The sequence below is a fragment of the Notechis scutatus genome, chromosome Z, assembly GCF_049901735.1.
Source record: "Notechis scutatus isolate UNSWTSFEM ecotype Mainland chromosome Z, rNotScu1.2, whole genome shotgun sequence".
Taxonomy (NCBI): Eukaryota; Metazoa; Chordata; class Lepidosauria; order Squamata; family Elapidae; genus Notechis; species Notechis scutatus.
Genome location: NC_142025.1, coordinates 6,018,780 through 6,044,799, shown reverse-complemented (window position 1 = coordinate 6,044,799; position 26,020 = coordinate 6,018,780). Strand labels below are relative to the sequence as shown.

The 26,020-nt window shown below is 39.3% G+C and overlaps 1 protein-coding gene across 7 annotated transcripts in view; it reads right to left on the bottom strand.

The window, feature by feature from the left end:
• Positions 1 to 26,020, bottom strand: part of LOC113419511 (sodium channel protein type 5 subunit alpha-like) — a 377,390-nt gene that overhangs the window by 256,220 nt on the left and 95,150 nt on the right. For 5 of the 7 annotated variants that reach the window (XM_087947840.1, XM_087947841.1, XM_087947843.1 and 2 more), the window contains exons 1-3: positions 24,069 to 24,153; positions 19,031 to 19,159; positions 858 to 949 (exon numbers count right to left, since the gene is read on the bottom strand). In XM_087947840.1, coding sequence (XP_087803966.1) covers positions 858 to 949; positions 19,031 to 19,159; positions 24,069 to 24,148 — 301 coding nt within the window. In that variant the 5' untranslated portion in view covers positions 24,149 to 24,153. Of the gene's footprint in view, positions 1 to 857; positions 950 to 19,030; positions 19,160 to 24,068; positions 24,159 to 26,020 lie in introns of those variants that run through there. The other 2 variants (XM_087947846.1, XM_087947844.1) reach the window with 2 other exon arrangements.

Here is a 26,020-nt window from a genome sequence, read left to right as displayed (position 1 = left end):
AGTCATATTTCAAAGAGGCAGTTTGGGCTAATAGTTTAAGGTGCTGGACTACAACAGGAGTCTCCAAATTTGGCAACTTTAAGACTTGTGGACTTCAACTCCCAGAATTCCTCAGCCAGTGTGGCTGGCTGAGGAATTCTGGGAGCTGAAATCCACAAGTCTTAAAACTGCCAAGTTTAGAGACCTCTGGACTAGAAGCATAAAAACTTGAGTTTGAGTCATGCCTCAGAGCCAGAATTCAACGGCATGATTTTGACCAATCTCTCTCTCTCTCTCTCATTGGAGATGCTGAGAAAGATGCGAGGAGGAAAAATAAAAGTTAGCCTTTTCCTCATTCACAAGAAATGAGGGGAATGGGGACTCTGGACCTGACCCACCCTATCAGCCCAGAGCCAGGTGCAGTGAGGAAGATCCTAGGCTGAAGCTGGGAGATCCTGAGTTTTAATCCTGCCTTGGGCATGAAAGCCTTCTGGGCGTTGTAGGGTCGGTCCTTCTCTCTCCGCCCTAGGAAGGAGACAATGGCAAACCACTTTGGAAAACACTGCCTAGAAAATAGCATGGACATACCTGTATAGTCATGAGTCAAGACTGATTTGAAGGCACACACACACAAAAAGTTTCTATCCAAATATTTTAGATCCACAAAAAATGTTTTATGTTCCCCACAAAATAAAGTTCGAGGGAATGGATGAGGGCCATATCAAAAAGCATTATTATATTGACAGCTTCCTCTGTTTCCTTTACTCATCCATACCAAACCATATTCTACCGGTGGCCATTTGGCTATGGGGGAACAGCACATAAGCTTTACTGGGTGCATCCCAAGTGTTTAACCCCATTATAATTTTTTTTTTCACCTGAAATGACTGAGATTGTTTTCAGCGCCCGGAGAACTCTGAATGTTCGTAAGGCTGAGACATTGCCCAGGTCCACAAATTCAGTTATGTATCTGTAAACAAGGAAAGTTTCAGACAAGAAGAAGAAGAAGACCATGACAGCAAAACAAGGACAGCAAAAGAAAGAAAAGAAGAGAAAGAAGGGGAGGGGAGGACAGGGGAAAAAATAGTCACTTGAGGCTGAGACCAGATATAATTATCAGGGCTTCTTACCTGGTTTATATGAAACAGTTTTATTTTTTAAAATAAAATAAAACATTTCAAAGCATGAAATTTTTACCTAGTCTGGTCAATTTTCTTACAAACCTGTTGAATTAAGCCAAAATTATTTGGAAACACTCAGCAAGGCACATATAGCTAAAGACTGCCTAAAATTGTCTTAAATGGGTCAGGCTTGTCTTGAAATAGTAGGGTCTCCTCCTGCTTGTGCAAGGGTTGGACTAGATGACCTCCAATATCACTTCCAACTCTGTTATTCCATTATCTTAAAGTTGATGCGCTGATTACCTGAATTGGGTAAAGAGCTTTTCTGCCTTGGCAAATCTCAGATGCATTGATTTCCTGCAGGTCAGCTGCTAAAATATTTGTGCATTATGTATATTTCTGTTCTATGTTGTGGGTTAGCCCAGGCAAACCATTCTGTATTTCACCTATTTAAAACAGATTCATTTATTGTATTCCAACATTCCATTTTCTTCCATGGTGAAGTTCAAGGTAATTGCACAGAATTCTTAAGAGGGTCTTCCATGCAAAGATCTGTTTAATTGGCCACCATAAATTACTCACATAATTTTCCTGCACATAAGCAGAAGGAAGATCAATAGTGCTAGGTGATTTCTCTTGCTTGCCCAACATTACAGGTAGTCCTCAACGTATAACCATTCATTTAGTGATCGTTCAAAGTTACAGTCAGAAATTTATGGCCATTTTTCACATGTATGACAGTTGCAACATTTCCATAGTCATATAATCAAAATTCAGATGCTTGGCAACTGGCATGTATTTATTACAGATGTGGTGTCCAAGGATCACATGGTCACTTTTTGTGACCTTTTGACAAGCAAAAATCAGTAGGGAAGCCAGATTCACTTAACAACCATGTTACTAATGTAACAACTGCAGTGGTTCATTTAACAACTGGGCAAAAAAGTTGTAAAATGGGGCAAAACTCACTTAACAACTCCTTTGCTTAGCAATGAAAATTTTGGGCTCAATTGTGGTCATAAGCTGAGGACTACCTGTATTGAACTTCTCATTGAAGAATATTATACATAGAAAATCCGAGGATAATGAAAGTGAAAACCAGTATTGTATTGCAAAAACACAAAAACCATCACTTAAGTCTTAGCCTTGCAACAGGAATGAGGCAAAGTGACTGGAAAAGATTTTTGGATCAAGATAATTGTAAATAGGAATGTTACTACACAACAAAAAGGAATTAATTTTCCCCAGCTCTCGCCCCCAATCTGCCTGAGATCATAGGTTGGTGAAAAAAAAAAACTGTTTCAAAATTCTCCTATTATATAGGGAATATGTCTAAGGTTGTATGATATTAAAAAGACTCTAAGCAGCTACAATCTGCATATAAACCCATATTTTATACATTTTAAATATCAAGCAGTTGAAGAGGTGGAGGCCAAACGAGTCAAAATAATACATGAGTTTAGGGACTTGTAGCTGCTATGAAAGTGAAAAGAATGAGGAAACTTTTATTAATCTTTTTACATTATAATGCACTTTCCAACGTAAGAACATAACTGAATTTCTTTCAAATTGTTCGTGATATAAGATTCTTAGGAAAGGATCTAAGTTTTTTGAAGTTAAAAAGGAATGCAGGAAGTCAGTTAATACCAAATAAGTTAATACCTTTGATCTATTTACCCCAATATAGTCAGGCTTCTCAGTTACAACAAAATACCATATTAATGAAACAAAAAAAAAGTTAAAAAGTTATATTTATATAGTTACTTACCAATTATATCTAAATCATATTAAAATAACCAAAATATCTTTACAATCCCCAAGACTTGTCACAACTTTTGAGCACCCCCTAATATTTGGAAATTGAAAGTTGAAAAATTTGATACGCCTTAATTATAGCGACTACAAGTAGTTCTTGACTTACATCAATTCATTTAGTGATAGTTCAAAGTTATAATGGCACTGAGAAAAATGACTTATCACTGTTTTCACACTTAATGACCGTTGTAACATTCCCACGGTCACGTGATTCAAAGTTCAAACACATAGCAACTGACTCATATTTATGACGGTTGCAGTGTCCCAGGATATGCAGTCACTCTTTGTGACCTTCTGACAAGCAAAGTCAATAGAGAAGCCAGATTTAAACAACCATGCTACTAACTTAAAAATTGTAGTGATTCACTTAACAACAAAAAAGGTTGTAAAATGGGGAAAACTCAATTAACAAGTGTCTTGCTTAGCAACAGAAATTTTGGGCTCAATTGTGGTTGTAAGTCGAGGATTACCTGTACAACATATATTAAACTGTAATGCAAAATTTTAGTAGATTTATTGCAGCAAAACATGGAGTCATTATGGAAGAATTCAACAACTTTTGTATAACAAATTTATAATCTAATTATAACAATTAATGCTCAAATTTCTTGTAAGTCTCTTGCCCACCTGTTCTACATAAAAGGTTAGAAGGGAATTTCTTTGGAGCAAGAAATACAGTTTCCATCTGTTTCTTCTTTTTCCTTCTCTGGGGAAGCTACGTATTAAATTAGAATCTTCTTCACACATGAAGTCGATGTTCTGTCAATTAGTAGATTATTTAAACTTTGCCCTTAACCCTTTTTTAATATGTATGCATGAGGGCATGCAAGCCTTGGGGAAAAAAAACCAGTTGTAAAATGAACTAGTTCAAAAGTGTTTTGTCAAAAAAATAAAAATAAAATTATACATATTGTTCCAAATGTGAATCCCAATAGCCCACCCCAAAATGCGACTGTTAAGATAGCTTCTGGCAACTGAAACTATCAATAGTAATAATAATGGGATTAAAGCAAGTATCATGTTTTTTTTTAAATACAGGGATTTCTTTTTACAGACTACCCCCATCTTATTACTCAGTTAACATAGCAGAAGGGGTGTGGAACCTCCTACTCAAAACCTATTTTCCTGCTGACAAAGGTGGGAGAGATCAAAATATGTTAAAAGATTGTCAAAGTTAGAAGACTGGTCTTATCCCCAATTACTGCAGTCGAGAACAAACATCTATTTGAGCACGGGAGCATATTGTAGAAATCCATGGGCATTTTGTAGGCCTGTGGCAATACTGTTTATGATTTCTACCTTTAATACAGATAGCCTTTGACTTACAATAGTTCATTTGTTCGAAATTACCACAGCACTGAAAAAGTGACATGATTATTTTTCATACTTATTGACCGTTGCAACATTCCCCATGGTCATATGATAAAAATTCATACGTTTGACATATGAATCATACATGTGACTCATATTTATGGCGGTTGCATTGTCCCAGGGTCATGTGATCATTCTTTGTGACCTTCTGATAAGCAAACTCAATGTGGGAAACCAGTTTCATTTAACAACCGGGTTACTAACTTAAAAACTGCACTGAGTCAGTTAACAACGTGGCAATAAAGGTCGTAAAATGAGGCAAAACTCACTTTAGAACCATCTTGCTTAGCAGCAGAAATTCTGAGTTCAACTGTGATCATAATACATATCTGTATTTGCCCACAAAGCGCCTAATGCAGTGGCCTTTAATGACACAAGACTTTTAGGGACCAGCAAGGAACTCCCAAGTTTTGCCAGGGAATCATCTTTAGCTACCTCCTTGGAACTGAAATTCTGATCCAGATCGGTCCAATTCTATTACTTTTTATTTCTGCCTCTCACTCAGGGTGTGATTGCTCGTTTGTTTTGTTTTAAGCCTTAAGCACAATTTTGTTTTAAGCCTTAAGCACAATTTAGTACTATTTTGAAAAATAGCTGCCCTTCCCATAGAAATTCTGATTTACTAGAATGCTAAATGCTTCGTTTCTACAGCAGCAGCCCCAGTGGTGGGATTCAATTTGTTTTTTACTACCGGTTCTGTGGGCGTGGCTTGGTGGGCGTGGCAGGGGAAGGTTACTGCAAAATCTCCATTCCCTCCCCACCCCACTAACCTGCTTTCCAGCTCTGTTCTCCTGTGCAGGGCAACCAAAGGAGACCCAGCCAATCAGCTGGGACTCAGGAGGCGGAGAATAGATGGGGGCGGGGCCAGTCAGAGGTGGGATTTGCCGGTTCCCCAAACTATTCAAAATTTCCACTACCGGTTCTTCAGATCTGGTCAGAACCGGCTGAATACCACTTCTGAGCAGCCCCCACCCTTTGGGGTACCAGTGACCAGTTCCACATAGAGAGCTTTTTCCACGGATCGGAGGGGGCATAGCTTCACATACTGCCTGCATCCTGCAGATAGAGATTAGCTTGTTTGCGCGGCCCAGTTTCTGGCATGCTGTGGCTCAGCACCAGTCCATGAAATGGGGATTGGGGACCCTTGTCCTACAGGACACTTCCTGCTGTAGTTGTTTTTCTGGATAATCAGCATGCTTGCAAACAATTTCCTAAGCTGTAAATTGTGTACTTTTTAAGAATACAGATCCAGAAGCAATGCTTGAAAATAGAGATAGCTCTCGAAACCGGAGTTTCATTTTGCGGCCTATAGGTAGTCCTCGACTTACAAGAATTCATTTAGTGACCGTTTTCAACAGCATTGAAAAACATGACTTATGACCAGCTTTCACACTTGCAGCCATTGTAGCATGGTCAAAATGTGGGTGCTTGGCAACTGGCATGACTGTTGCACTGTCCTGGGATCTTGTGATCACATTTTGTAACCCTTCTCAGCTAGCTCCTGATAATCAAATTTAATGGGGAAGCCAGATTAGGTTAACAACTGCATGATTCACTTGACAACTGCAGTGATTTGATTAACTATTGTGGCAAAAGGGTCATAAAATGGAACAAAAGTCACTTAACAACTGCCTTGCTTAACAACAGAAATTTTGGGCTCAGTTGTGATCATGTTGACGACTACCTGTAATGGATTGCCCCATTTCAAAATATTTTAAACATGAGAAACCAGATGCATAAAATATCTACAAGTTCAGGTTAAAATAATATTTTTAAAAATGTTCTAAGCTCTCACTTTCACTGCAACAATTCCTATATTCTTGCTATTACAGGTAATCCTCAATTTACAACAAGTGGTTTAGCAAGCCTTTGGAGTTATGATGGACCTGCTCCCCAAAAGTATTTATGATTTGGTTTCAAAGTTCCATTCCCACAGTCATGTGACCATATTTCGGGCCCTCAGGAATTGGCCTGTATTTTCAGCTACTTGGAGCATCCCATGGTCCTACGGCTATGATTTATAATGCTTTTGCCAAAAAATAGTATTTCTTCCCAATACTAAATACTAAAAACTAGTCTTTATTTCAGTAAAAATGCCACATAAAAGACAATAAGTTTGCTTAACTGTCACTATGTTTGCTTTATGACTGTGAGGCTCACTTAACAAGTGCCATAGAAATCAGGTATGGCAATGTGCTGATCTGCTAATGATCTTCACGACTTACAAGCATATGGAGCCTCAGTGGCGCAGTGGTTAGAGTGCAGTACTGCAAGCTACTTCAGCTGGCTGCTGGCTGCCTGCAATTTGGCAATTTGGCAGGCTTTATAAAGGTTGACTCAGCCTTCCATCCTTCTGAGGTGGGTAAAGTGAGGACCCAAATTGTTGGGGGCAAGAGGCTGACTCTGTAAACCGCTTAGAGAGGGCTTGAAAGCACTATATAGCGGTATATAAGTCTAAGTGCTATTGCTATAATGGCCAAGCTCTATTATAGTCATAAGTCAAGGTCAACCAGTATAAGATTAACATAAATGAAAAATGGTATACAAATACCATCAACAAGGTTCTCACCGGAAAACTATATTAGTCTAGTTTTTACACTCAAAAGCAAAGGGCATCGCCGTATTCCCCTTTAATTTGATGTCCTTCACCATTTCCTTCAATTCACCCTCTGAAAAGGTGTGAAGTTCTAGTGCCAAATCCTCAATGATCCACAGTTGTACAGTCTGGGCAGCCTGGTGTTTTCAAACAGAGTATTCATTTATAAAACCCTGAATGTTCTCTTCCACACTTGAGATCCTCAAAGAGGCACAAGTAGTTTTTAGTTCACAAGGTTCAATCAAGGACGAGCACAGACCGGGGAAGTTCCAGTTCTATTGAGCAGACAAGCTAAACAGTCGGATGATGCTAGAAGGAACTAATTTGATTTTTTTGTTTCTTTAGGGAAACAGTGCACCTCCTTCTGATTATGCTAAAATTATCTATTGGACAGCAAAGGGGATACTATTTTTCATTCATGTAAATCTCAAAGGGGTCTATACAGGTTGTCCTCCACTTGTAACTATAATGTTGCCACGAAGAGATTGGGAACCATTTGTGTAAAATGGTATAGGTTTTCCTGCCTGAGCAGGGGGTTGGACTACATGATCTCTAAGGTCCCTTCCAACTCTGTTATTGTTTGGAGAGACAAAAAAGGACCATAAGGATATTTTATTTACAGGCAGTCCTTGACTTATGACCAAAACTGAGCCAAAAATACCTGTGGCTAAGCAAGATAGCTGTAAAGTGAGTTTTGCCCCATTTTATGATCTTTCTTGCTACAGTTGTTAAACGAATCCCTGAAGTTGTTAAGTTAGTAACACAGCTGTTAAGTGAATCTGGCTTCCCCCATTGGATTCTCAGAAGGTCACAAAAGGTGATCGCATAACTCTGAGACACTACAACTGTCATAAATATGAATCGGTTGCCAAACCTCTGAATTTTGATCTGTGACCATGGGAATGTTGCAGCAGTCATAAGTGTGCAAAATGGTCACAAGTCACTTTTTTTCAGTGCTGTTGTAACTTCGAATGGTCACTAAACAAACTGTTATAAGTCCAGGACTCCCCATACTGCTACAGGAGCTTTGCAAGTTGCTCTAAAGGGGAAAAAAATTACCAGTTTGCAAAGTGATTTTACTTGTCCTTGTGTAGTTATGGCCATATCCTCATAAAGTTCTCTTTGCTTGTTTGGTTGATGTTGACATCGCCTCATCCCTCGCCTGAGGGTGAGCAGGTGAAGTCATTCTTGCCAATATTAAAACAATATTTTTGCCCATTCTTTCAACATCATGAAGATGGGTGAAATCTGTTAGGCTTTGGGTATATCTATTATCTTGGAGGAGCATAACAAGGTTGGGAATGACCAGAAGAAAAGTAATAAACATGAGAAAGGGTCATCAGTGGGGACAGCACATTTCATGCTGATGTAATTTTTTGTTGTTGTTGTTGACTGAGCGGAGGATGGAGTGTACTCAAAATACCGTTGTGGGAAAAGTTTTGCATCAGACTAGATTAAACCTGGGCAGATAAAATTCCCTTGCATTTGTTTTCTTCCAGTCCTGGTTTAATTTGCTGAAGCACAATTTGTTTTAGAAATTTCCCTCAAAGGATCTGAGTATTTTGATGCAATGCTCATGAGGATCACAATGTTTTTGCATGTGTTTAGTTAAGCAATGAAGAGTGTGTATGAATGCCTTGCCTTTTACCCAAAGGTGCTTTTAAGAAAGGGAACTGAACTATCTTTGTTTTTCCTTAAAGACCTTTCGCTTCTCATTCAAGAAGCTTCTTCAGTTCTGACTAAATGGAGGAGGATAGAAGAAGGATTGATATTCCTTGCAATCATTTGGTTGTTAGTACTCTTTCTGAGAGTTATTGAGGACACTGGGAGGTTATCTGGGTCTTCAGGTCACCTGAATAATGAAAATGGGTGTGGAACCATCTTGGGACTGGTGAAAGGACTGTGTTGTAAACAGGAGAGAGGTAAGTCATATTCTCTTCGCACCCTCCCTCTGTTGAGAGTGGGCTGTTCAACCTTAATGTAGATGGCCTCTTTGATCCCACTTCCAAACCAGCGGTCCTCTCTGTCCTTCAAATGCACATGGATTGCCGAACCTGGTCCTGATGGGTTTGTTCTCCGATGTTGCGCCATGTGTTTGTGAAGCGGTTGTTTTGTTGGCAAACTTCCCTTTCCTTCCATTCTCCAGTCAGAACCAATAAAGCTTCTTGAATGAGAAGCGAAACATCTTCAAGGAAAAACCAAAGAAGCTCAATTGCCTCTTGAAGAAGCATCTTTGGGACAACCATGACTTGGATGATTGAGAACTTCCATAGACTCCCTGCCTTTTATCTCCTCCTGCATTTTCCTTAGCTTTAAACCATTTTGCCACTGTTAACATAGAGTCCTGTGCTTGAGGAACAGAGGGAGAATTTCTCCTTGGTTTTTCAGTCAATTTGTCTACTTGGTTCAAAAGTGAATTCATGCCTACGTGAGAGGTTGATCTGGATCTGTGGACGATGCCAAAAACAGGAGCCCTATATTCCGCACTTCTTTTCTCTCAGTCACTTCTAATCATACCAGCTACATTCCAAAATGTTATCACTGCTCAGACAAGGAAGGGAATTTGGAGCAGGATGACCTGGCATCACGTGTCCTGGGTGGTGGGATGACGCGAAACAGGGAGAATAAAAATAGGGATGAAAGAAATCCCAAAAGAAGAGCTAGCTGCTCTATCAGTTGGACATCTAAAGCCTAGAAAATGCAAATATAATTGAAAAGATGATTCCCATAGCATCATCTTTGGGGCTTTCCTTCCTCACAACATCATCCCTCCATAAATAAAAGAACTAGGAATGACAGGGTAGCAATATTCCAGTATTTGAAGGGCTGCCACAAAGAGGAGTGGGTCAACTTTCTCCAAAGCCCCAGAAGGCAGGACAAGAAACAATGGGTGGAAACTAATCAAGGACAGAAGCAACCTGGAATTAAGGAGACACTTCCTAACAGGGGGGGCAATTAACCAGTGGAACGGCTTGGCTCCAGAAGCCATGGGTGCTCCATCACTGGAGGTTTTTAAGAACAGACTGGACAGCCACTTATTTTGAATGGTATAGGGCTGTGATATTGAAAGTGAGTCGTCACCCCAGCTCAGCTCCACCGTGCATGCATGCATGCCTCCCACCGGCCAGTTGGTCTTTGGGTCTCTGCTACTCATGCATGGGGGGTGGGGATGCATGTGTGGGATGGCCACATGAGTGGGGGACAACCCACACGCGTTGGACTTTGGGGATCACTGGTATAAGGCTTTCTGTTTGAGTGGGGGTTGGTAGAAGACCTCCAAGGTCCCTTCCAACTCTTATTCTGATTTATTATTAATAGGAACGCCCCATTAGCCCCATTAATGCATTCACCCTGATGTGGTTACAGCTGTGCTCTCAAAGTATTAGTGGCTGGTTTAAAGCTTCCACAATTATCATTATCTTCATGAAATAGGATCAATGGCCCAGAATCCTCTGGGAGATGACAAAGATATTACACACAGTCAAATAATAAAATGTATTCATAAACAATAAAGAAAAGTTGTAATAAAATGTAAGCACCATTAATGTAGAACAATATGGGCTCATAACATTAAAACGAAGAAACAAGCAATTGCACAAACAATGAAAATGCCTGGGAAATGAGGAATGTTTAAGCTTGGTGCTAAGTAGATATCAGCATGCTCTCTTATGGCTTTCTAGGAGAAGGATTTCCACGAAAAGGCCCACAGTTAGGAATACTAAGCAATGGTACTCAGACAAGCCTTCACATTATTATGATTCATTGCACCATCAGCCAGATGTTCAGGCTGCATTTGGCATTCTTGCCCACCTATTGACCCCCTTCCTAAGGACCAGGGATAGGCAGATTGGGACATTTGATGGTGTTAAAGGTCACGTCACAGGATGGAAGCTGTTCCGAGTAAAGCAACTTTTGGCAGTTGATTGATGGAGATTTTGTCAATGCCGATGGTGTTCAGTTGGTGCTCCAGTTGTTTGGGGATTGCACCTATGACTTTTGGTTGTTATTGTTATTCCACTTTTCAATGTTCCCAAAGCAGCTTATAAGCAACATAAACAATTATAAATAAAAATATACGTAATAAATATTGCAAAAGAGGCAAGCCAACTCCTAGGATCGTTCCTGTTTGTGGTTGGCAATGGTATCCTGCCTGTCTCTCCTGTCCTTCAAAGTGGGTTCGAAGATTGAACTAAATTTTGGGCTGCATTTAGAACAAGTGAACTGAACCTTGAGAAAACATGCACACAGCATGTGATTTGCTAAAGTAGCCCTCAAATTCTCCACATACTGGTAGTCCTCAACTTATGACCACAGTTGAGCCCAACACGTCTATTGCTAAGCAAGACAGTTAAATGAGTTTTGCCCCATGGACATGGAAGAAAGGGGGAAAAAGAAATTAAAGTGAAAATAAAATTACTGTGGGGGGAAAAAAACCCTGTTTTTTAAGAAGGCTGGTATGTTGTGTAGTCCTTGACTTACAACCATTTGTTTAAAGACCATTCAAAGTATGACAGTTGCAGCATTCCCATGGTCACATGATCAAAATCCGATTGCTTGGCAACTGGCATTCGTTTATATTTACAGCTTCACGGGGTCATGTGATCATCATTTGCAACCTTCCACCCCATTTCCAACAAGCAAAGTCAATTGAGGAAAGCAGTTTTCCTTAACATCCACATGATTCCCTTAACAAATGCAGTGATTCACTTAGTAAACTGTGGCAAAAAGGTGCCAAAAGTGGGCCAGACTCATTTAATGACTGCTTTGTTGAACAACATAAATGTTGGGGGTCAACTGTATGGCATAAATCGAGGACTTCCTGCAATATGCGTGCATGCTCCCTGAAGCCTGCTGAGAATTAGGAGAATCTGCAGGATTGAGAAAAAGAATTGCCTTGTGGTAAGAAGGATTGTCAATACATTTAATAAAATAAATACATTAAAAAACACAATCAATATGGTAGCTGTAATTAAAAATCACAGCCTTTTTTTTTAAATGAGCAGAGCCTGGACATGGCTTCAATCATCACTCTTTTGCAACAACATTTGTGTTCTTCCCTTGGAGGAATCTGTGTGTGCTTAAACAGGAAATCTAAAGGAATTCTTATAAGAGTTCTAAATTCAGCTACGGTATTTATGTCCAAGTAACTGGATATCAGAAGCTTCCAATGACTCAAGAAACTTAATATTATAGGCACTCTAAATATCTAGAATTCTATTGAAAGAAGGGTCCTTTATTAAAATAGGAATTAGCTAAGGTTTGGTTTTTCTGTTTTAAATGAGTTGGTCTCTCTCTTTGGTGGTCTTTTGCTATTAAATACAAGCTGCCTCTCTAAGGAAATCTATAGTAAAGAGCTGGATATAAGAGGCAATTTTGTCTTACTGAAGGTACTTGAAGTTAAAGCTTATGTTCCCATTATGTACTTGCTAGAACTGAAGCTAAATATTCAAAAATGACTCAACATTTAAAAATTCCAAGCAAAATTGCCCGGATTGTCATGCCATTGTCCTTTTCCAATACTTTCCCTTTAACTAAAAAAGAAAGAGGATTGGGGTATTTTTCTTCCCCAATTCCCGCATTATGGCTTTGACTTTCTTCGGCTGTTTTTCCAACTTTCTGGAAAATGCTCAATGCTCAACTGGCTGCCATTCCCCTTTCTGACATTTTTTTTTAAGGATCTCACAGTTGTCCAGCTCAGGATGTTGCCATTTCACTTCCTGCTAAGAGAGACTTCCTGCAGCTGATCCAGGAACTTAAATCTCCTCTTTTGTTTTAGTGGGCTGGGAGGAGATATGGGACTTAAAAAGGGGATTAAGAATTTGCTTTGAAGAGAAGATAGGGGCTTTGCACTGCAAGCTAGCAAGCAGCAAAAATGGGCAAATGAATCTGTTGGCAGCAGCCACTATAGGTAATCCTCGACTTATGACTACAATTCAGCCCAAGATTTATGTTGTTAAGTGGGACATTTGTTAAGTGAGTTTTGCCCCAACTGTTTTGCCACAGTCGTTAAGTGAATCACTGCAGTTGTTGAGTTAGTAGCAAGTGAATCTGCCTTCCCCATTGACTTTGCTTCTCAGATGGTCATAAAAGGAATCACTTGACCGCAGGGACACTGCAACCGTCATAAATATGACTCAGTTGCCACACGTCTGATTTTTGATCACGTGACTATGGGGATGTGGCCATGGTTGTAAGTATGGTCATAAGTCACTTTTTTAGTGCTGTTGTAACTTGTAAATGGTTGCTAAATGAACCATTGTAACTCAAGACATTTTCTTGGCATCATGACAGAAATATATTTCTTCATATATCACATGATCAGGGAGAATAATCAGCAAAAAAAAATTGCTGGATTCACACATGCTTTACTAGACTGTTTAACAACCTAAAGGTAAAGGTTCCCCTCACACATACGTGCTAGTTGTTTCTGGCTCAAAGCCGGAAGAGCCAGCGCTGTCCAAAGCCATCTCCATGGTCATGCGGCCGGCATGACTAAATGCCGAAGGCGCACAGAACGCTGTTACCTTCCTACCAAAGTGGTCCCTATTTTTCTATTTGCATTTTTACAAAATGTTTTTGAACTGCTAGGTTGGCAGGAGCTGGGACAAGTAACGGGGGTTCACTCCGTTATGCGGTGCTAGGGATTCAAACCGCCAAACTGCTGACCCTTCTGATTGAAACGCTCAACATCTTAGCCACTGAGCCACTGTGTCCCTTTCTTTGTAGGCCTAGTGGCTACCTAAATACAACATGTTTGATTTGGTTGGTTTTAACCACAGTTTTGTCTTTTCTGGCATAGCCTATTTGTGCAGTTTCTGCTCGGTTGGTGGTTTTTGCATTGTGCCAGCTTGAAAATGACCATACAAATGTTTTCACTCTGCTCCTCTCTTCCTTGGCCTTCACGCAGTCCTTTGGAGACCACAACAGGCTGGTTGTATGCTCTGTGCAGTCTGCATAAGCTCTGATGTCAACTAAACATTCACAAAGGCACACAATCCAGGGCTGTTGCACATTAAGGGAACTTCTCATTGAGCTAACTTTCATTTCAGGTCTGGATTTCTTGCAATGGTATTCTGTAGCAATTTCAAGTGCATTTTCCCCAATTTCCAACTTTTCTTGCCCCGGTTCTTAATGAATCAATGCAGTTGCTAAGTTAGTAACATGATTGTTAACTGAATCTGGCTTCTCCATTGACTTCCTTTCCCATGACCCTGGGATACTGCAACTGTCATCAATAGGAGTCAGTTGCCAAGCGTCTGAATTTTGATCACATGACCAAGGGGACGCAGCCAAAGTAATAAATATGAAAAACAGTCACAAGTCCCTTTTATCAGTGCTGTTGCACTGATTTGAATAATCACTAAATGAATTGTTGTAAATCAAGGACTACCTGTACTGAAAGGTTTCCATTGGAATGAACAGCCAACTGGCCTCAAAGTGCTGGTGTTGACTTTTTAGGTGTTTACCTATTTGTCACCTCTCTTGGAGGAGCTACATTGGCTGCATATTTGCTTCCAGGTGTAATTCAAGATGCTGACTGCTACCATTAATGTCCCATGTAGTCTGGGACCAGTTCATTTGAAGAGCTTTCTTTTCCCAATCCTATTTACTCAACCCACCAGAGCAAGGAGGCAGGGAACTGCCATGTCTTAAGGAGATTCATCTGGTAGGATAAAAAAAGGGGCCTTTTCCATGGTGGCTCCCTTCCTGAGGAACATCATCCCTGCAGAAAGTTGGCCCCTAGTTTGACACTCTTTAGAAAGGCTTTGAAGACATGATTTGGCCAATGAGCTGGGAAACCTAGTGTGATATGGGGCCCACAAAGTAGTTGGTTTGATTATTATTGTTGGGGGGATTGGCAGTTCATTCAGTATTACCATGAGTAAGCTGGTAGGAAACCTATAAATTATTTTATTTATTTATTACATTTATTAAATTTCAATAATGCACAATATGCATTTCTTCTGCCAAGCTTTAAAGCTTTAACTATTCTAGCAACTTATTTTATTTGGATCGATTTTTTTTCTACTTCGTACTTTCTCATTGCTTTACTAAGTCTTGGAAGAGACAGAAAGGCAGGGTACAAATTCAGTAACAAGTAATAAATACAGTTACTTCGGTCAAGAATGAAGCTAGAGAATAGACAGAAGGATCACAATGATACTTGCATGGTGAACAATTATGTACACACTTCCTAACATCTAAGACAAGGGCATAATTATCCCCTACAGATTGTTGCCCCATCTGGGTTATTCTGAAATGGATTTTTGCTCATCTTATAGCTTCTTCCATCATTAGGCTTGAATTTATCCTATTTCCTCAATCATCATACTTGAATTCAGCTGATGAGAAAAACATCAGGTTTTGGGGAGACATATAACTCACGTCGAGTGAGGAACTGAGGAATTAGTATTTTGCTTAGATTCTCGTCTTTGTGTCAGATCAGAAGAGAGCACACAGTCTTGGAGAGCTGCAGTTGCTATAGCAACGCTATGAGATATTTGGTCAGGACAAGTGCTGGGGTGATTGGTGGTGGTATATTTTGTACTACCTACAAAGATAGCTGGTGCACTATCTGGAGGAGTGCAGAGAAGAGCAACAAAGATGATTAGGGGACCAGAGGCTAAAATATATGAAGAATGATTGCAGGAATTAAATGAAAAGAAGGACTAGGGTGACATGATAACCCTAGAGCTCCAATATCTAAGGAGCTGCCCCAAAGAAGAGCGGACCAACCTATTCTCCAAAGCACCCAAACGCAGGATAAGAAGCAATGGATGGAAATCAATCAAGGAGAGATCCAACTTAGGAGAAGTTTCCCGACAATCAGAACAATTAATCAGTGGAATGGTTTGCCTTCAGAAGTTGTGGGGGCTCCAACGCTGGGGGTTTTCAAGAAGAAACTGGACAGCCATTTGTCTGAAATAGCATAGAGTCTCCAGCTTCAGTAAAGCTTCTTAACAATAAGAGCAATTTAACAGAAGAAACAATGACTCAAAAAAATGGTGGTCCATCCACTGAATTTTTTCAAACAGCCATTTGACAGCAATAGTTAAAATTAACTAGGAAATTTGAATTGATGCCTCCTAGGTCCCATCCAAAATTAAGATTTTTAGAGTCTCACAACAATATATATCTCTGAAGTGTAGGCACCTATAGCCTCTTTACAACCTGTGGACTTCAACTCCCAGAATTCCTTAGCCAGCATGGCTCAGTTCAGGAATTCTGGGAGTTGAAGTCCATAGGTTAGTTGACCACCCTTGTTGTAGCTGAATGAGGTGATTATGTTCCTACTTATTCATGTAAGATTGTGGGTTTCAAGCCTGTTTGCTTATTTTCTTGAAGGTTGATAGAAATTGAATTTACATACAACTGATATTTATCTCATATGCAACCAAACTAAAATAAGGGAAAACCCCACAAAAATTGGAGCCAGAAAGGCAAGAAGGAGAAGAAAAGAGATAGTGGAAGTATTAAGAAAAACTTTAAGACAAAAACAATAACAAAAACAGACAGATATATTTAGTAAGGGATACATAACTCCTTTTCCCAGATACAAGAGTTATATACAGCATTTCTAAGGCACACAGTCATGATTTCTTAGACTTAGGAAAGACTTGGAACCTCAAAAATAGTACCTGGGATGTTGCCACTATTACCAATGCTTAGCATTTGCTATTTTAGGCTAGTTTTCTTACTCTATCTAATGTTGGGCCTGATCTTTTCTAATTATGCTGGGAGCTGAATTTTTAAAAATAAAAAGCTATGTCCATAGCAATTCTGGCTAACCAATTTTAATATGGATATCCCAAAGTGAGAAAATGTGGGGGACAAATAGGGAAGTAATTGCAAATAAAGGGCAAAGGATAATATCCCAGGATAATGTTGTAGGATCCAATCTGAGACAGTCACTGGTACTAGAAAAGTATTCTTCCAACCTTTTGGAAACATGCTAGACCCATACCCAGGGAACGTATCTCTCTCCAGAATGCACCCTTTAGCAGGGGTCTCCAACCTTTGCAACTTTAAGGCTTGTGGACTTCAACTCCTAGAGCTCTGGGACTTTTTTGGGTTCTGGGAGTTGAAGTCCACAAGTCTTAAACTTGCCAAGGTAGGAGACCCCTGCACTATAGGTAGTACTACAGATAGTCCTTGACTTACAGCATTTGATTTAGTGACTGAAGTTACATCTGCACTGAAAAAAGTGACTTACAACCATTTTTCATACTTATGACCATTATAGCATCCCCGCGGTCACATGATTTACATTTGGATGCTTGACAACTGACTCACATTTATGACAGTTGCAGTGTCCCAGGGTTACGTGATCCTCTTTTGCAATCTTCTGACAAGCAAAGTCAATGGGGAAACCGGATTCACTTAGCAACTGTATTGATTCGTTTAATAAATGTGACAAAAAAGTCATAAAAGGGGGCAAAACTCACCTAACAAATTTCTCACTTAACAACATAAATTTTGGGGTCAGTTGTGGTCTACCTATATTTATATGGTGCCTGGTTGTGTGTTGCTTTCAGTTGCTTATTCGCTTAGTTCAGTTTAGTTTACTTCAGTTCAGTCAGTTAGGAATTACTAATTTAGTTAGTAATTCCTCACGAACTTGTTGTTGCAGTCAAACTGAAGAAACTTTATCATTCTCACAGTGGTCTTGCCAAAATTATAGCTGGCTGCCTTTTGCAATTCAACCACAGTCCATCTCAATGAGGTGCCTGGCAAAGAGGAATAACATTGACATGACAAGGAGAAGTGCACCCTAGAAGCAGGTCCTTAATGGAGGTCTGATAAACCTTTGAAGGGGGGGTGGGCGATGGGACACCTGGCTGAATTAGTTGTTTTGCTTTGATTCACATCCAGATCACAATATGTTCCGCAGGAAAAAAATTCTATTCCCCTCAAGTTTGCTGTCACTGAAATTTCTGACCTCATCTCCCAGTCCTGTACATTTTTTAAAAAAAATATTCTTTTTGGCTTAAATAAGTTATTTTTCTTAATAGGGATTTTAATCCCTTCCATTGGAAAGATCTTCTCTATAAGCCATATGTGTAAAGGTTTCGGTTGATTCTCATAGAATTGCAAAGGATTTGGTGTTAAGGTTTATCCCACATAAATAAGCCAAAACCAGCAAGCCACATGATGACTTAGTACATACAATATGGGAACCCAGGCCATGGTAGGCCTAAACTCTTTTCTGTTCAATTTCATAGGTCTAGAGATAGGAGAGAAAAAATTTATACCAATTTAACAATGAACTGAAGGTTTTTCCAGTATAATGCTGAAAACTGTATACTGAGAGATGTCTAAAAGATTGAATCATGGCAACTGGACGAAGCTTCATCAGTCAAAATAAAAAATTAATTAGGCAAAAACTCAAAGAGTCGTTGGAATGCACCAACTTCTGCTACACTGACTTAAAGTGTCTCTCTCCAAAATATATTGCAATATGTCAATGAAGACTCAATCACTGAGAGAGTTTCTACGCCACAAATTTATACCTTTAAACAGAGGGACTTTGGCTGTAATCTTCTCCTTTTAAAACTACATTTCCCTATACATTTGTTGCAGAATGGATACAGAAGCTAAGCAGGTTGGAAATTGCTAAGAAATCTATTTAAAGAATCAGGTTTAGACTTCAGAAGAATAATCTGAAATTTGACACTCTGTCAAAGTGTTAGAGAAAAGATGCCAATAGCTAAGTCAGCCTTTAACATGTGCCAAATGTTAAATGCACTATTCACTGTAGCTGATATTATTGTTCCTAGCAAAAGTGCTCTGGAGTATGTTTCACTTAATTATGAATTTCCTTTGTAGCAAGTTACTTATTTTACTTTGTTAAATAGGCTGCCAGCAAAATCAAAAGCACCATCCCCAAACATGTGTTTGTTAGGTGAGTTGGGATGACCAATTCCCTATGCTGGCCAGGGATTATGGGAGATGTTGTTCCAGCCTATCTGGAGGGAAGTGGAATAGCAGATCTAAAGAAGGTCATTCACTTCCCTGTCCCAAAACTATCAATACACAAAATTAATTCTTTAGAAAGGCAGGGGTGAGTAACATATATTATCGTATCATAAAACTTCAATAAAGCTCTGTCCAGGGAGATGACAGAAAAAAATACAGTAAAGTTACTTACGCCATGATAATAACAGAAAAATCCAGCCAATTCCAGGGATCTCGCAGAAAGGTGAATTCAGTCATACAAAATCCTCTGGCCAGTATTTTTATCAATGACTCAAATGTGTAAATGGCAGTAAAAGTTTGCCTATAAAGAGTTAAGAGTCCAAGAAAAAAAGTAAGAATATTAGCAAATGGCAGGACAAAAAAAAATGCATAAATATACACCAATCCCTCAATATCGAGGGGACTGCCTAACCCAAGGGTCCCCAACCTTGGCAACTTTTAACACTTGTGGACTTCGACTTTCAGAATTCCGGAAGCTCTGCTGGCTGGAGAATTCTGGGAGTTGAAGTCCACAAGTGTTAAAGTTGCCAAGTTTGGAGACCTCTGGCCTAACCTAACAGCCAAAACTACAGAATAACAAGAGTTGGAGAACAGGTGGACTCACTCTTCTTTGTGGCAGCCCCTCAAATATTGGAACGCTGCCATGCATTCAACTCCTGACACTGCCTAAAACTACATTTGAAATTGTCACTATAACTGTTCTCTCCATATACAAATAGACATGATAATATGGAAGTTTTTAAGAAGAGACTGGATATCCATTTGTCCAGAATGGTATAGTGTCTCCTTCCTGAGCAGAGAATTAGACCAGGAGATCTCCAAGATATCTTCCAACTCTGTTATTCTGTATTTATGAAATTACTGCTACCATATTCCTCACAATGTTTCCATCTCTCTTCATCCTTAGTTTTATCCTAGAGCCTGCCAGCTGCTCTGGAACTACAGTTCCCAATATACTTTGTCACTGGCCATGTTGGCTAAGGTTGTTAGGAGTTGCAATTCAATAATGCCTGTAGGAGCTCACACTTCAGAATGTTTTTTAATTTAATTGAAGCTGAGATTGACCAATTTCTTTCAATGGACATGGTTGTAATTCCATTATAAACCAGCTAGAAGTGCTGAAAACCGATTGTTAATTTATTTTTATGCTGTAATATTTTTGTTGTGTTTTTTTTTTTTTTTTGCTGCTGGCAAAGCTAATGCAGCTGTGTGATTGAGATTTGGCTTGCTGTTCTGTTCTTGCAGTATTGATGGTCTAGTCGCTTAACTGAAACAGAAGCAGACTGACTACTAATTGAAACTCAGCAGCTTCTGATTTGCCACTTGAACACAACCACACAAACATTTACAGCAAGCTGACCCACTTTTCAGTATGGGCAATTTGACAATAAATGAAAGTCAACTGTAGGCTAGGCTGCATTGATTCATACTATCACTTTAATATGAACCTTCCCTATATTGTGCCTTCAGGATATTTTGGACTCCAATACCCATTTATGCTGGCAAGGTCAGTTTAGATAGCATAGTAGCATGTTGTTGTCCATACATCATAGATACCAAGTAGAAGAAGATTGCCATAGTTGGGAGTAGAATTGGAAATATGATTTTGCAGGACAGCAACTTTTTCTTCCCTATCGCCACTGTTCATCCTTCTGACCCAACAGTATGTAACTATCAGTCATAGTTAACTTAGCATTTGATTTTCTCCAGTATACATTCTTTTGCCCATCATTTTCAAGTTGCTGTTGTTGTTCACTTGCTAACTTGCGTCTGACTCTTCGGGACTCTATGGAACACAGTGCACGCCAGCAACCACAGTCCTCCACTGTCTCCTGGAGTCTGGCCAAATTCATGTTCATTGTGTTGATAACACTATTTATCCCTCATCTCATTCCTTGCCATCTCCTTCTTTCCCAACCTCCAGGTCTTCTCCAAGGAGTCCTCATTGAGTTTTAGCTTCGGTATAACAGATAACAGATAATCAGAATTGGAAGGGACCTCATAGGTCATCTAGTCCAACCCTCTGCCCAAGCAGGAGACCCTACACCATTTCTGACAGATGGGTATCCAAACTCGTCTTGAAAGGGCCAAGTGATGGTGCGCCCACAACCTCTGAGGGCAAGCTGTTCCATTGGTTGATTGTTCTCAATGTCAGAAAGTTTCTCCTTATTTCTAGGTTGAATCTCTCCTTATTCAGTTTCCATCCATTATTCCTTGTCTGGCCTCTGGGTGCCTTGGAGAATAGCTTGACTCCCTCTTCTTTGGGGCAGCCCCTCAAATATTGAAAGACTACTATCATGTCTCCCCTGGTCCTTCTCTTCACTAGACTAGCCAGGCCCAGTTCCTGCAACTGTTCATCAAATGTTTTAGCTTCCAGCCCCCTAATCATCCTGGTTGCTCTTCTCCAGGGGTGGGATTCAAATTTTTTAACAACTGGTTCTGTGGGCGTGGCTTAGTTAGTGGGTGAGGCTTGGTGGTCATGTGACTGGGTGGATGTGGCTTGGTGGTCATGTTATTGGCTAGGCATGGCCAACTCAATATTACTCACATTGAGGCACGCATCTCCTCACCTGGTCTCTCATGACTGTAGGGATGCTGCAACAGTCGTAAGTGTGAAAAATGGTCATAAGTCACCTTTTTTAGTGCCATTGTAACTTTGAATGGTCACTCCACACGAGCAAAGTACCAGCAAAAAAGGTGAAAAAAACTCCAGAGACATTCCTGAGATAGGAAGACTAGTCTTGCCAAGAATGTAATAAAGGTTAACTGAGAGGCAGTTTCTGTAAGCAACACCAGAATGTTTCCTTCCTGCCTTCCTTACAGGATTAGGCCAGTAATTTCTTCTAACAACCAGTTCTCCGAACAGCTTAGAATGTTAATAACCGGTTCTAGCGAATAGGTGCGAACTGGTAGAATCCCACCCCTGCTCTTCTCTGTATTTTTTCTAGAGTCTCAACATCTTTTTTATAGTATGGTGACCAAAACTGGATGCAGTACTCTTGGTGTGGTCTTACTAAGACTTTATAGAGTGGTATTATAACCTCACTTGATCTTGATTGTATCCCTCTGTTAATGCAACTGAGGATTGCATCTGTCCTTCCAAAGCACAATCAGGGTTGATTTCCTTTAAGACTGACTGATTGGATCTCCTTGCAGTCCAAGGGACTCTCAAGAATCTTTCCCAACATCACAATTTTCATTTTCGTTTTCAGGTACCATACGCCAAAAAGGTTTTTTTTTAAAAAAATGCAAGAAATGCCTCACATCTATTAATTTTATCTTGAATTTACACAACTGGAAGAGATCTCTACTCCTTTTAGCCAATCTTTTAAACCAGCTTTTTCCAAAAGATATCTTCTCGCTACACTTTGACATCAAGTCCCAGAATTCCCCATTGGCAGAATAAAGCAGGATGTAGAATTCTGAGAGTTACAATCCAGCAACATCTCCGAGGGACATGGCTGCTTTAGAAACAGGAAATATAAATAAAAAATATTTGGAGGCTGCATGTGCATTTGTGTGCCATAGTCCTCAGCCTATGACCACAATTGAGCCCAAGACAGTTGTTAAGTGAGTTTTGCCTCATTATAGCATCTTTCCTTCCATGGTTGTTTAAATGAATCTCTTTCAGTTGTTAAGTTAGTAACACAGTTGTTAAGTGATTCTGGCTTCCCCAACAGAAAGTCACAAAAGGTGATCATATAACACCTGGACAATGCAACTGTCACAATCATATGCCAGTTGCCAAACAGCCAAATTTTGATCACATGACCACAGGTTTGCTGCAAGTGAAAAAAAAACAGTCTTAAGTGACTTTTTTCAATGCTGTTGCAAGTTTGAACAGTTGCTAAACAAATGGTTGTTTAGTTGAGGACGACCTATATACCATGTCTACGAGAAACACAGTAAGGGCAGCTTTTTAAAACAGATCTCGATCACATGCAACTGTAAATCTGGTTAGTATATCAAAAAGAAGATAAATATGCCCCGTTTTAGAGGATTTTCACTGCGCCTGGAAGTTGGGACTGCCTCTAAGATCCTGTCTGGAAGAAGGGCATTTTGTCCTCTTTCCTTCTGGCACCCATAGTGAGGAGCAGATGGCTGTGTTTATCATCCATCAGTCAAAAATAAAAAGTGTGTTCTGGTTGGTGCAATGAGCCACACTAATTGTTTAATGCACTGCACTTAGATTAAGTCTTTGCATCTGGTATCCATTTCAGTAAGAACTTGCAGAAGTGCAGTCTTGGCGCACCAAACCTTCGTACAAAAGGTAAGTTTCAGAAGTATTTATATATACAAATCCAGATTGTTTAGTTCTGTCACTCTAGCATTGCCTATTAATGAATAGATAGTCAAATCAGATCCTTATCCAATTCTGCAATAAAGTGTTTCTAATGTCTGGCAGAGTGATGTGATGTCTCTAACCTCAACAGTGACTGCAAGTAGTCCCCAACTTACAAGCCCCAAATTTCCACAGCTAAGCAAGGCAGTGATTAAGTGAGTTTTGAAAACCATTTTCAGTGTTTTTGTCAATACTGTTAAGTGAATCACTGCAGTTGTTAAGTGAATCATGGGGTCATTAGGTGAATCTGGCTTCTCCCATTGACTTTGCTCTTTGGAAGCCGGCTGGGAAGGTTACAAATGGTGATCGCATGACCCTGGGACACTGCAACTATCATAAGTACATGCCAGTTGCTAAGTGCCCAGATTTTGATCACGTGACCATGGGAATGCTGCAGTGGTCGTATGTGTGAAAATTGACCATAAGTCACATTTTCAGTGCTGTTGCAACTTTGAAGAATCACAAAATGAATTGATATAAGTTGAGGACTATCTGTAGTATATTATCTGTAGTATGCACTTTCCAAATTCAATTAAAGGTAAGTGAGTTTAGAAAGGTCCGCCTCTCTAAAAGCTATATAATATATCTGAATCAATTGTGTTTTGTCAATGCATTTGAGAAAACTCTGACGAAACACATTTAATCATATATTTTAATAGATATTAATTCCATTTAAGTTTTCAATAAATTTCAAATTTATGATTTGGCATCCCAACTATTCATTACCCTAGAGAATATAAATAAGGTGACCAAAGGAAACATGGACAGTCCTCACCTGCCCTCTCCCCAATTTAGATAAATAATATGCAGCAAGATCCTAATATTATACAAATTCAAACAAAAAATAAAGTTCTGAAAAGATACTTACTCCACGTATTTATTCCACTGAGGAAGTTCGGACCACGCCATGAATACACAGTTGGTTAAAATAGTGCACATAATAAACATACTGAATAATGTAGAAGTATGAGTTAAGGAAATAACTTTAAAGGAGTTTTGAATTTTAAAAACATATTTAAAAATCAGCTCTTCACACTTTCACTGTTCTGACATTGCAATATTTTTCCTGTTTCACAGCTTTTATTCATCCTTTCCATAAATAAAAGGCAACGGTTGGATTTGCTATAGACATACGTACAGTATGTATGTATGAGTAGAGAGTACAGATATAACTTTGGTTGAAGTTTACAGAAAAACATACAGCCAAGAAAATAATTCTTGAAGCAAAGTCAGTGATCAAATATTGCAAATATTATCTAGTCGGTCATTGAATATTGTTCAATGCGTTTTTATACATACAAGCTTTTCTCATTTCTTTCAATATAAAAATACCACTAGTATTTATATCATTAAGAACCCTGCTCTCTCTGGTGAATTCAAATGTGTGTTTATTTAATTTTATTAAATTGTTGCTAAACTTCTGATCTAAGAATCCTTCAGATCTGACCATTATGGCTGTAATTGGTTCAGCAATATCTGAAAGGTCTCAAACTTGTGACCAAGTGTATATCTCTTGGGGATACGCCATGGGTTCATACTCAAGTGAAACTTGACACTTAGTGATTAAATGGACAAAACCAAGTAGTTTTCTTAACAACAATACTGGAGTAACTTTAAAAGTGCCTTTTTCAGATTTTTTTTGTTTTAATTTCTCCAAACTAGTTTTCAATAGAAACATTTTTATGACCTATCATTCAAATTCTAATCAATCTACTCCAATCAGGAAGGAAAGGAAGGAAGCTTTATTAAGTCAATTGACCATATCAAATACATAAAACTGATATAAAAGTACAAGTTGATACAAGGAAAACAATAGGACATGTTCATAATACACTGTCACTCCTACAGTTCACCCCAATCTGATCTAAGTATTCAATTCTCTTCAAAAGGGCCTTTGAAATGAAATATGTAATCTTACTGATGAGAGATCCTCTGAACTCGGTTGTTTTCTTGCAGATGTTTTGTTATCCAAACTAGGCAACATCATCAGTGCTAGAAGGGAGTGGGTTTGCACTTCTAGCAGTGGTGATGTTGTCTAGTTTGGTAACGAAATATCTACAAGAAAACAATCAAGCTCAGAGAACATCAAAGACCCTTCATTTCAACTCTGAGCTACAAATATTCTCCTTTATCAAAATACACTTTCTTTTCAACAGAAACTGTAAGTTTCCTTTTTATTACAGCCTAAAACAATCATTTGTAGATGAAGCTGAATCCAAACGTACATTTTCAGTAAAAACTGAACTTCCTACTCCAAAAATGTTCCTAGGGGGAAAAGGGGGAGGGGGAGAAAGAGAGCCTTACAAAATAGCCAAGATTAGCTTCTCTTAAAATACATTTTAATAAGGTCCATGTTGAATGGGAACACAGGTGTGGTGCTGCCAATTCAGCATAACAAGGAAATACAGAGTATTCAGGAGGAGGAGGAGGAGGAGGAGGAGGAGGAGGAGGAGGAGGAGGAGGAGGAGGAGGAGGAGGAGGAGGAGGAGGAGGGAGGAGGAGGAGGAGGAGGAGGAGGAGGAGGAGGAGGAGAAGAAGAAGAAGAAGAAGAAGAAGAAGAAGAAGAAGAAGAAGAAGAAGAAGAAGAAGAAGAAGAAGAAGAAGAAGAAGAAGAAGAAGAAGAAGAAGAAGAAGAAGAAGAAGAAGAAGAAGAAGAAGAAGAAGAAGAAGAAGAAGAAGAAGAAGAAAGACAGAGAGAAAAACAGAGAGAAAGACAGAGAGAAAGACAGGAACACAGGACCAAGCAAACAGAAGCTTGCTTGGGAGAATAGGGTTCTCTTGCAAATGATTATAAGTGGCACCCTAACTAGTGATGCAATT